Source organism: Halyomorpha halys, unplaced genomic scaffold, assembly GCF_000696795.3.
Source record: "Halyomorpha halys isolate HHAL.00 unplaced genomic scaffold, Hhal_1.1 Scaffold301.1, whole genome shotgun sequence".
Lineage (NCBI taxonomy): Eukaryota > Metazoa > Arthropoda > Insecta > Hemiptera > Pentatomidae > Halyomorpha > Halyomorpha halys.
The window spans coordinates 375,430-388,247 of NW_027112712.1; the positions used below are offsets into that span (position 1 = coordinate 375,430).

The window sequence follows — 12,818 nt, forward strand, 5'->3', positions numbered from 1 at the left end:
TATTTTAATAATTAAAAAAATAAATTCCTTATTAATTTTTCCTTTTAGCATTAAATACCGCACTAACCTGTCTTTATTGAAACAAGTTAAAAAAATTGATTAACTTTAAATGCATTAGTGGCTTCGAAAGTTTAAAACTGCAAGGGATAAGAACAAATAAACTAGTACAGGAGCCTGATGCATGTAAGCCAGTCCAAAAAATATTAATTTGGAAATAATTTTAAAAATAAGTTTCTACCATGCTTAACACGGAAATACAAAATGTATTCCCAAAACAAATATTTAGCAACTAATTAGTTTAATAAAATAACAAATTACAAAATATTAGGTTTTTTGTTTATCATCTATAAATCCTAGACGGTGAATCTTAGTGAAAATGTTATAACAAAAAAATCTAAAGAAAGTTGAATTCTGCATGGAATAAGTAGCATAAAGTAATAATTGAATCAAGTAGTGTGGTCATAAACTTTGTCTCCAGTAAGTGGTCTGAGGTGCTTGTGAAGTCCACATGTTACCAGAGCAGATGGTTTATAATCATACTACTTGAACGAATGGTTACGTTGTGATAATTATTCAACAGAGAACTGAATGTTCTTCAATTCGTTTTATAACTTTTTTGCTAGGTTGTACCATTTAGGAGGTACCGGGCAAAAACAAAACAGAAAATGTTATAACATCTATAATGAATGCCACATGCTTGTGTAAGTCACCTATAGACTTCAGCTGTTTCATAGACTAATTTCCCTTGTTCCATTTTTAAGGTGATTATCAAAATTTCAGCTCTATAATGCATATTAGGTCTGACATATGATTTGTTTTATGTGTTAGCCTTTTCATCATGTTTAGTTTTGATTACCCTTTCTTGACTGTATAGTGGTTTTGCTTTAACCAAGTCAGCTTAGAGTCCAGTGTGATCTTTAGATAGTAGGTGTTGTCAGTCCTGGTTAGTTCTTTGCCTTTAGAGTATAGATGAACTTAGTGACTTTTAGTGTTGAGGCAAAATAATTCTAACCGGATTTTTTGTGGGTTAACCGTCATTCCACTTTCTTTTACCCAGTTGTATAATATGTTCATTACTTCATTAAGGATTTTTTCTAGACCATCTATACTAATCTGGCTCCTTAGCCAGCAGTGAAGATGCACAAATAAGTTATGGTAGAAAAGAGAGAACAGTGTAAAGTGTGACATGATTTCCTATATAAAATTATGAGGTTTAAAGTACATAAATATGGGACAGTGGTCCCGAAACATTGTACCATATTATGATAATTTTATATAAATTTCATTCAACTGGAAGTTATAAACTTCAAAAAAAAATTTATAATTTTTTATTTATTTTCGAAGTTCATAATGGGTGGGGGATTATTATAAAATTGTATTATAAGGTTGTTGAATGAAAAACCATAGTCAAAATGAGGCCAGACAAGCAAATAAGTTTTTACTTATTTTTGTTCCTCACAGACTACACCCCAAACCATCTTCTTATATAAACATATATGAGGAGATGGTATATATATCAATGGTCAACTATTAACTCATCATTAAAAATTGGTCAACACTGCCATAGCATGAGGCCAGAATGAAACAAAATGAACAGAAACGAACCAAAAACTCAAATGGCTCATTATAGTATTAGTCGGAATAGCCATCCATAGTGAAAAAGGAAAATAATACATAAGAGTTGATGAGATAATGGGGGAATACTGGTAACAGCAAGAGTAATATAAAATAACAGTTGACCAGAAAACAACAAATAATATAACTGTACCCTAGATACCACTAAATGAGCAGTAACTATAGCTACAAAAGCTCATTGAATATGGAAACTGTGAGTAGAGTAACAATAGTATCTAATGTAAATAAGAGTGCTAAGGCCCGATATGGTAGCACTGAAATAGGTAAGTGTCCCACTGGGATGTGTCATCGTATGTTCTAAAAAGCAAATATAAAACAATTTTCTAAGGTAGATGGACTTCAGGAAGAATAAAAAGAAGGCCTATGCTTCCATATCAAGTCTAAATAGAGAGAAAAATACAAAAAACAAGTCAATTCAAGTAAAATATAAACTGGTTACAATAGAGAAGGCCATAGCCGAAGTATCTTGCAAGATTATTAATATTACTCCTCCAAAATGAATTGAAAACCAAGACTTGTTAGAGGATCTGGGTTGCCTAAACTTGGATTATAGCATGCCTTTCTGCCTGTCCTTTGAAATATTGGAACTGGACATTGCCTATATGAATTGACTCACCAGACTTCCTAAAGAGAGGATCCAGATAAACAATTACATAATTTTGTATTAAATGAAATGAAAAATTATTTATTCTGGGATGCTAGTCCCTTAAAAATAATTACACTGTACATTTGAGAGCCAATTGTCTGTCATATAATGGATTAATTACTAATATAAAGAATAAAATCTAAAATAAAAACGAAAGTGCATAAGTTTCAATCTTGATATTTATAAATGCTCAGAACATAAAGTAACAACAAAATAATTGATAAACAGTTATAGGAAAAATTAGTAAATAAATTAAATTTAAATATATTAATAAAAAATCATACATCTTGTTTTTATTGCTACAGATTCGAGGTAGATTAATGGTTGAGGAGGTAATTTATGTTTCTGTGAGGTTAATGAAGAGATTTTACTGGGATCTTGTAGAAGTGGATAGAGGAACATAAAGTAAACAAATCAAGGATATAGGTAGATACAGGCCAAGGAAGTATATCCGATGGAAAAGAGAGTGAAGCCATTTTAATTTTGCTTAGCTACTGGATACATGAGACCATCTCGAGATCCCAGAGATGAATCTTATTAATCAATTCATTAATCTCTTGCCTGCCTCTAGCGTCATCTCCTGCCTGCTTAACAGTCCACCATTTAGGAGGCAGCCATAATCAAAATAGGGGAAAATGAGGGAGGTAACTAGAAGCTGATGGGGTAATTTGGGAAATCTGGTCATTCCAGGATAGGTGCTAATCAAAAATCACTCCAATGTTTCTGAGGTAGAGGAGGGGATTGTAAAGAATGTAACTAAGCACATACTTGGAACCAATGAAGATGCCCTTAGTTTTTTCAACATTGAGTCTGAGATCGTTGTTTGCTGCCCATTCTTTGATACTATCTATATCTTCTTGCACCTTCAGATCATCTCAAGGATTTCGGCAGGACGAAAGGTAGATTTGTAGGTCATCAGTGTAAAGGTGGTATTGTGAATGGAGGATGGAATCAGGAAAGTCGTTAATACATATTGAAAAAAAGATTGGTTAGAGTGAGGAGCCCTGAGGAACACCACATATTAGTAGAAAGGAAGAGGAACGGGGTTTATTGGGAATTGTGACAGTTAAGGTAAGAAGTGATAAGAAGGAAGGTAACCATTTTAAGACACTATTTGAGGGAGAGGTTTTGGAGTCTGGAAAGGTGGATGTTATGATTGACTGAATTGAAGGATTTTGTGAAATCAGAAAGAACTAAGATGATAATTTTTTGTTTGTGAATGGAGAGGTTTGAAGGTCTTGGGTTATTTTCATCAGAGATGATTGCATGGAATATTGGAATCAGAAACCAGACAGGCAAGGATTGAGGAGAGCTTTTTGTTTAAAGAAAAACTTTTTTGTTAAGCTGTGAATTGTCTATTATTTCTAATGGGTTTGATAGATTTCAGAGAATATACACGAAGCCTTAGTTTAATTATTTTAACAGGAATTTGGTCTGGACCATAGTCGTTACTTCTGTATTTTAGGAGAGAGCAGAGTAGAGTAGGTCTGCAGAGTAAATGTCCATGAAAAAGAAATTTTTAGGGTCAAGATGGGTTTGTGGGATAGAGTATGAGGACAAGTGTGATGAGGGAAGAAGATCAACAAAAAAGGGATTTTGTTCCAGAGAAACTTGATAATAAGTGCAGGATTTGGAGTTCACAATGGATAGAATTTTTAGGATTTTCCATCAGGACTTAAAAACAGGAGTTTGAAATAAGGAAGTGTGGAAAAAGTGTCTACCATTTCATCAATGGAGAAAGTGGAATATGTAAGTTCGAGGGATTGAGATAGTGAATGAAAGGATTAAGTTAGTGAGTCAAAGTTCCACCAGATTTTTTTTAGAAATTAGGGGATGGAGTGTTATAGGAAATCTGGATGAGATCATGAGGTGAGAGGAAAGGCACTTGATTCTGAGAGGAGGATAATGAGTTTTGGGAGGAATCTATTATGAAAAGGTCCATCCATGTACTTGAGAACTGGGTATGGTGGGTAAGCTGAAAGGGAATGATACAAAGGTCTATGAAATCAAAGGATATATTGGTGTTAAAGTCCCTTGCTATTATTGTATTGTTGAATAGAGCTAAGGGCTAGAGAGGGGCATAAGTGAAAAGAGAGGATTCAAACATAGGATCGAATCGGACATGAGGGAGACGGTATACAACAATGTAGAAACCGTAAGATGAAAGAAAGAAAATTTCCACAACAGTTATTCTAGGCGAGGAGTGTCAGGAGAAGGGGATTTAAAAAGGATTTTAATTCTCAGGCCATCATGAATGAAGAGATCAACACCTCCACCGGGTTTGGATAAGGGTATAATTTGAAAGTGATATAGAGGAGGAAGGAATATTTGGTTTTAGCCAAGTTTCTGATACTGAAATGACATGATAAAAATTTTGGAGGAAATAATCATGGAATTCATCCAAATAAACTGGAAGGAATTGGGAATAAACATGACAGGATGGTAAGAAATAGAGTCTTATTAGACAATAGAGAGATATATGTCTGTAAAAAAGGAAAAGTTTGGATAGGAGCAGTGAGGTACAGACTTTATTATAAAAAAATAAAATAATATGTACTTATGAATAATATTAAGTAATAATAATAGCAATATTAAATAAACAATAATAAGTAGTAATAAAAAGTAAAATATGATAAAAAAAAATATATATTGCTTTTACTAAATGAAAGAAAATAGGCAATAAAAGAAACAAAAATAGCTAATAAGTCAATTTTCATAAATTATAAAGAAAGATAAGCATGTTGAGTAAGAAAATAAAACAATAAATATGTTCACATTCCAATCAGCCCAAAATCTGTTAAGTGTCTCGTTTTGTTCCAAACCATTCTGATCAGAATATAACTTCCTACTCTCTCATTCTGTTCCAAACTGTTCCTATGATTGAACTGGAACATCTGGTCTGGAAAGAGTCATCTCTATTCCTCACTATCAAATGTAGTCAAATGAAGTTTTGTATTCACACAGAAAAATACTGAAAATTTTATCCTTAAAATTGAAAATTGTCACTTGAAGTATGTGTTAGACAACAAGAAACAAATTAATTTCATGTTATCTGTAGTAAAATTTTTATTTAGACATAACACCTACTTCTGTTAATCAGATTTAGATGAAATTTTCAGGGATTGTGCAGGTTGATATTTAGATGGTCCCTGGTCAATTTTATCAAATTCTATCCCCTCCTTTCACTTATGCATCTGAAAATCTATTTCCTTTGACCCACCTATATTTCGAAAATGTCTCAATTTAATTTATCCTAAATTTGGAGAAAAGTAAGAGATTTTTAAAAACATTATCCAGATAGTGAATAGGACCTCCATATAACGCATTGTCTACATATTCACCTCAGGAAACATATGGACACAAATCTTTGAGAGCCCTTTCCCATATTACTTGAGTTTATGTAAATATTTTTGTATGAATTTCAGTGTGTAAATAATACACATTGATTTACAAAATGTATGAGTGTTATTTCTTTTCTAGTTTTGAAAAACAAGACTGTACATACTGTGTACACATTTCAGTTTTGTGTATTTTGTGTACAATTTGTGTATTTTTTCTCATACCACACATTGTGAACCACAATTAAATGAATTTTTATCCATCCAAACCTTCGTAAAAGGAACCACAATATGAAATGAAAAATAGTTATTATTCTGGGACTAGGTCCCTTTAGAAGAATTGTCAGGTGATTGTAATATTACAATATATTGGCAAAAAACAAGGTGGCTGCACTTAATTATGACTTATATCAAAATTGCATGTAAATAATTCTAGATACTGGAAATAAAAATTAGATGACTAAATACATTAAAAAAAAAAAAAAAAAGTAGTTACAATATTTATAGTTAATAAATGATAATGTTTAGTAATAATATTATCTGTACTATTATAGTATTGGATTAGTTTGGAGAAGCAAAAAGTAGTTCAAAAGAAGGGTTTTAAATGAGGGAGGGGTTGGTACACGACATATGTTGGGGGAAATGGCAGCTCAGGTAAAAAAATGATTTTCAAATGCAGCAGTTCGGTTGAGCTGGAGGGTAGACGCCATGTAAACGTGACCTGGTAGTACAGGATTGGACTAAGAATTTGACTTACAGGTTTTCTAGGATATAGGAGGGGCCCTGAGTTCTAATTACTCAGAATAGAAAGGAAGCTAGAAAATACTGCCATCAGAAGGATGGATAGAGCCACTTCAGCTCTGCTTAATAATGGGTTGTGTGCATATCTCTGGTGATCCCAAAAATTAATCGTACTGTGCAATTCATAAGACGTTTAAGTTTAGCTTTATCCCACCCACATCGAATACATTGAAAAAGAATTAAACATTCAACTCCAAATGACCCTTCCTCCTAAAGCATTTCATCCTTCAGAGATATCCAACATCATTCAGAAGTTACCTACCCGCAAAGCTCCCGGTTATGACCTAATTACATCCCATATTCTAAAACATCTTCCTCGAAAATCTGTTCTATTCCTCACCTACATCCACAATGCTGTACTCAGATCCATTTATTTTCCTGACCCATGGAAATTATCCATAATCAAAATGATTCTCAAACCTCAAAAGCCGCCTGAATACCTATCCTCCTACCGTCCTATCTCTTTGTTACCTATCATGGGCAAAATCCTTGAGAAACTCATCTTAAAACGCCTGTACCCTATCCTTGATTCCAACCGCATAATCCCAGATCACCAGTTTGTATTCCGAACATCCCACTCCACTATCCAGCAATGCCATGATGTGGTTGATGTTGTCTCGTCTTCATTGGAGCGCGGAATGTACTGCTCGGGAGTCTTTCTTGATGTAGAACAGGCTTTTGATCGAGTCTGGCACCCAGGACTGCTATACAAAATCCGTATATTCCTACCCCTACATACTTTCTCACTATCCGTTCTTATCTCTCCGACAGATTATTTCAAATAAATCACAACAGCGCTTATTCATCCCTATTCCGCCAGTCTGCTGGTGTACCTCAGGGTAGTATTCTTGGTCCTATCCTTTATACAGTGTTCACAGCTGACATTCCAACTCATCCTAACACTATCCTCACCACGTGTGGCGATGATATATGTTTGTTGTCTGTGAACAATGATCCTTACATTGTATCCCAAACCCTCCAATCCCACTGTTCCGGGTGACCTACAGCATCCGAAAGGTTGATTTGGAAAGGCTGCCATAATGTAGGCAATACTAGTGCCATGGTCTGAATTCAATTGGGGGGGCTCCCATCAGAAAGGCACTACCAGCGCCCATGTGGCTTTGGTAGCCATCAAAAGCTTGCCTCCTCCAGCGCTCTCGGTGGAGAGAAGCAACCCAGACTAATGAGAAGAGAGCCATCATGTCTTCTGGTTGAAGCAGTTCATTATTCCCAGTTGTCTCTCATCAGGAATCTACCATGAGTGAGTGAGTAGAACTCCTGGAGTTGTTCTCAGAAGCAGAGGGGAGAGAGGCCTAAGAATGTGGAGGGAAGAAAGATCCATGGAGTAAGTCCACCTAGCAATAGTTAACATCCACATCATCATCAACCACCTCAATTTTAGATCTACAATTTCCATAGCCCAGTCATTCAAAATTTTACTAACCATCTAATCATTAATGTTTTCAGTTCGACCTTTTCGTTTCTTAATTCTTTTCTCCCTTTCTCTCTCTCTTCCTCTGCTCGGAGGACTCTTCGCCTTTGCAATTGAAATCATCACTTCAGAACAGAGCATTTCTTGCGCCGCTGTCTTGAAGAGGCAGATGCGAGGTTTAAAATGTCACATAATAGGTATTTCCGAAATTGATACAACCCTCAGCGACGCTGAGGCCAACGTCTTCGAGGTAAGACTGAACTAAGCAGCTCTGGACTGAGTTCAGGGAAGCCTGGACTGAGTTCAGGGAAGCCTAGACTGAGTTCAGGGAAGCCTGGACTGAGTTCAGGGAAGCCTGGACTGAGTTCAGGGAAGCCTGAACTGAGTTCAGGGAAGCCTGAACTGAACGTGTAGAGCTAACTGTCGCCATCGGTGAATATGATACGTTTCCAGACAACTCTTGGTATCAGGTTTATGACACATTAAAGGAGGAAATAATGAAGGCTGGTGGTGCCCTTCTATCAATTAAGGAACATCGCGAAGCAAGGAAAGCTTCGTCATACAGTACCCTTCCCGCTTGCTCGACGTTCAGCCAAAGTGGATCCTACTCCCGGAAGCCACAATTACTCAGGATCCCTATCCCTACGTTTTGTGGTGATCTTTTGAAGTGGTCGCACTTCCACGATACATTTGTATCCCTAATACATGAAGAACCGACCTTAACCAAAATCGAGAAGTTCCACTACCTCATCGGCGCCTTGAAGGGTGAAGCGGCAGCCGTGATTTTGAGGTTACCCGTTGAATCAAATTCGTATGAGTTGGCCTGGAGGCGTCCAGTGGAGACGTTTCAGAACCCACGCATCTTGGCCAACGTCCTTATTTATTGAATAATCGATTTCGACCCTAAAGGAGCAAGAAGCGATCTGCAGAGATACGAAGCCTATTTAACAGGCATCGCTGACAGCGTCGATGCTCTACGGGCTCTACGACTTAAGGATCACGCTGATGTCCTGCGCACTACACTCGCATTAAGGGCATTGGACCCAGAGACCAGAAGACAGTTCGAACTGTCTCTGGGGTCTAGCCAAGATTTTCCTACAGTGGACAGTGTGATCGATTTCGTTCGGCTGAGGAAAACCGATATTCGCATGTCACAGAGCGCAGACAACTCTAAACCATCCGCTTCAGCGAAACCAATCAGAAGCAGAGGTTCAAATTCTTGCACGCAGCATGTTCCACATCCTCTTCCAGGAATCACAAGGATACTCCAGCCGCAGATCGAACAACTAGGCACCAAACTGAGAAGGGCAAAGGGGCTCCAGAAGTTAGATGTCCTCTCTGCAAGGGAGATCACTGCTCTTCAAGTGCGAGGTTTTTATTGAGCTCCCTCTTACCCAGAAACTTGAACGCGTCTGAACCTTCAAGGTGTGTTGGAATTGCCTTCGTAAGGGCCATGAGGTGGCCACATATTGCTCACAATTTCGATGTCGGACCTGCTGTATGAAGCACCACACGCTGATCCACCGCCAGGAAGAAGACAACGTAGCCACTAAAGTCGATGCAACGTCCAGTAAGCCAACACCTACGGAGACCTTGATTGGTTTCGGATCTACGCCATCTTCATCCACAGACACCATGGTACTATTGGGCACTACATGGATTCTTGTCAAGTCGAAGAGGGAGACTTTCATATGGCCCGTGCTGTGTTAGACTCCGGAAGCCAGCACACATTTATTTCTAGCGCGCTTGCACACAAGATTGGTGCTAACCTTTCAAATTTCGACCATTACATTACCAGTCTTGGCAAGTCAGCCATCCCGAAGTCTCATCTCAAATGCTCTATGTCATGTACCATACGCGCCATTTGCTGGTAAAGAAGAATACAAACTTACTATACATACAACCTTACTATACATAACTTACTGTTATGTTTTTTACTGTATTAATCATTTCCTCTTTTGTTTTTAAGGCCGCTTGAAGATCACATTTCTAAATGGACATTTGATTTGATAGCATATGATTCTGGTGGTTTGATGGTAGAAGACAATATTGAAGTCCGTGTACAAGAACATAAAGGAAAAAGGGCTGTTAACCATGCATTTATAATGGATTTGTCAACTGTACCATCTGGCATTAGCTTAGACTGGGAATTAGAACTCTTGGATGCAATTCGTAAAAAGTTAAATGATCAAGACACTTCCAATATTACAGTTCTAGATCTCAGCACTTCACAGCCATATAGTTTCACATGGACCAATGATTCCCTTCCTCGCAATGAGTGTCCATTAAGTGAAATTAATTACCTTTACAAGGTATTAAATTTTATTTGCATTTATTATTTTCTCAGATTCTTGACTAGATGTCTAATTTGTCTTGAAATTTTATTTTAGATTTTAACAAATGATGATGGCCTGAAAAATTCCGAAGTGTTCCCTGGGCTAAATATTCGTAACATTTCATATATTGGAAAAGGTTTGTGTGAATCAAAGCCACCAGAAGTTTCTTCAAAAAATAACTCTGCTCCTTTGTCAAGAAATCCAGTTGATTACCTAAATGCTACTGTTGGACAACTTTTGGTTTTTACTGTACCTTCGGTAATATTTTATGTTAACTTGAAATAGTAATAGAATAAACTACATTAATGTTGATACTTTGTCATTAGAAATTATTGTGACCATGATTTACACAGGAGTTTGCTAATATGTGTGTGCTTCTCTATGCATATACCCATTTATATGTTGTTGTTTTTTTTGTTCTTATTTATGAAAGATAGAAGACAAATCTTTCATAAGGTAAAGAGTAACTAAATGTCACAACAGTGTGAGAATCTTACTCATTGAAAACCATCTCCCTATTCATCGTTACTCTACTTTCTATATGGGTTGCAAAAAGAAAGTCTGAGGCCACTCATATATCTTTAAAAAATATATATAAATATATAGTACATTTATATGTTCATTTCCATTTATGTCACTTCTACAAATTTGTTTGAAGTTTTTCATCTAATTTTTGGCTGCTTTGTGTGGACCAGTTATCTTCTGCATTTGGCCAATTTCTATTTTGCATAGATTTTCATGGATATTTTTTAATAGTTTGTTGCTAAATTGTTCTAATATAATTTTTTGTTTTTCATTTTTAAGTACTAATGTATGCTTTTGATCAATTTTCTTTTTCTGTTTTGTTATTTTATCATTATTTGTTATTTTAATTTGTTTAAATATCTTAAATTTAAACTAAGCTGAGGACTTTTCATTGTTCATCTGTATTTTCATTTAATATATAACAGTTTAAGTACTGTGTTTCCTGTTTAGGCAGACGGCTTCTAATTATTGTTTTCCTGGTGCATATTTTCTTTTAAATTCATATTGTGATAGATAATATGTTAAATCCTCCAGCTCTTCATCTGCCTTTGATTAGATTAATTTTTAAAATTGTTTGCTATCTGTGTTAACTGTAGATAATTTACCTATCAACTTATATTGCCAATATTTCACTGCTTCCTTGGTAGCTAAATATTGTAAGTATATTATTTTTTCTTTGTTTTAAAACTAACATTTTATTTTATTTTTCATTTTGATAAAAAATAAATATATCCCCTTTTGACAAAAAATATGAAATAAAAAACTAGAATGAATTCATAGTCAAAATGATTTATAAATTAATATAATTTTTCTATATGTGTTTTATCTTAGCCTATTGCTTTTAAAAAATCACAAAATTTGTTATTTTTCCTTTCATTTTATAGGATTCATTTTTTGACCATCAAGATGGAAATGCTAGAAATTTAAATTTATCCCTTGAAATGAAGGATGGAAAACCAATTCCAGATAACAACTGGTTACAGTTTGATGCTAAAAATCAAGAATTTTATGGTATTCCTATGTCTCCAGATGTTGGGCAAAAAGAGTATTTGTTGGTAAATATCCAACTACCTGTTATAATATTATCAATAATATGGTATTGTTATGTGTCATATAATTTTTATCATATTTCAGATTTGTCAGGATAAAGGAGGACTTGTTGCTAGAGATGGTCTTGTAGTAATTGTTCAGCCTGCACCTCGAGTAATGTACAATGTAGAATTCAGCATGAAATTGGGTTTGAATTATAAAAAATTTATAGAAAGTCCATCATTGCAAAGATCATTTGTTGAAAAATTGGCACAGCTTTTTGGTGACTTAGATACAAGTGCAATAGTTTTAAGTGGCTTTTCTCCAGGATCAACAATTGTAACCTGGCATAATAAAACCCTTCCTACAAATATTTGCCCGGACAATAAAATAAAACAGCTCAGACAGGTGAAATATTTTTATAATTAAAAATGTCATGCAACATAACTTATCAGCCTACTTTGATTTTGAATTGGTCCTTGCTCATTTATTAGGTATTATTTATTATGCTATTTATTTATTAGGCTCATTTATTAGGTATTGCTCATATATTAGGTATTTATTTAATATCCACATTGGTAATACTTACTTTTAATGTAGAAATTAGTGAAACTAAATAACTTGACTCATTAGCACAACAGAAATTAAAAAAAAAAATGTATAAGTTTATTTTTTTAGTGAGTTATTCCTCACTCTCCATTGGATTCTATAACTTTATATTTTAGACATTCTTTTTCTAAAGTCTATTGCTTTCCATCAGTACTTCTAAACTAGTATTACTTTTGATAATACTTCTCCTTACTGTATATTTCATTTGTAGCTAACTGAAAGTAGAAATATTTATTAATATCTTTGAGATATGAAATGAATTTTTCTGCTAGTATATGTTAAAACTTACTTTTCACCCCAAGAACTCTTGGGCAAATCTATTCTAATTAAATGGTGTCCTATTATTTTTTTTTAGTATTTCAGGTAGTTTTAAGGTTATGGAACACCAAATGAAAAATATGTGAAAATTTTAGGTTTTTTTTTTAAATAAAAGTAACTTCAGGTGCCATGCAACTTAAATAGTTTTA

The 12,818-nt window shown here is 34.9% G+C and overlaps 1 protein-coding gene across 1 annotated transcript in view; it reads left to right on the top strand.

Moving 5' to 3' along the window:
- Dg (Dystroglycan) overlaps positions 1 to 12,818 on the top strand; it is a 25,087-nt gene that overhangs the window by 10,634 nt on the left and 1,635 nt on the right. Inside the window, exons 11-14 of the mRNA XM_014421026.3 lie at positions 9,822 to 10,164; positions 10,243 to 10,446; positions 11,598 to 11,768; positions 11,848 to 12,150. Of these exons, the coding sequence (XP_014276512.1) occupies positions 9,822 to 10,164; positions 10,243 to 10,446; positions 11,598 to 11,768; positions 11,848 to 12,150 (1,021 nt within the window). The remainder of the gene's footprint in view (positions 1 to 9,821; positions 10,165 to 10,242; positions 10,447 to 11,597; positions 11,769 to 11,847; positions 12,151 to 12,818) is intronic.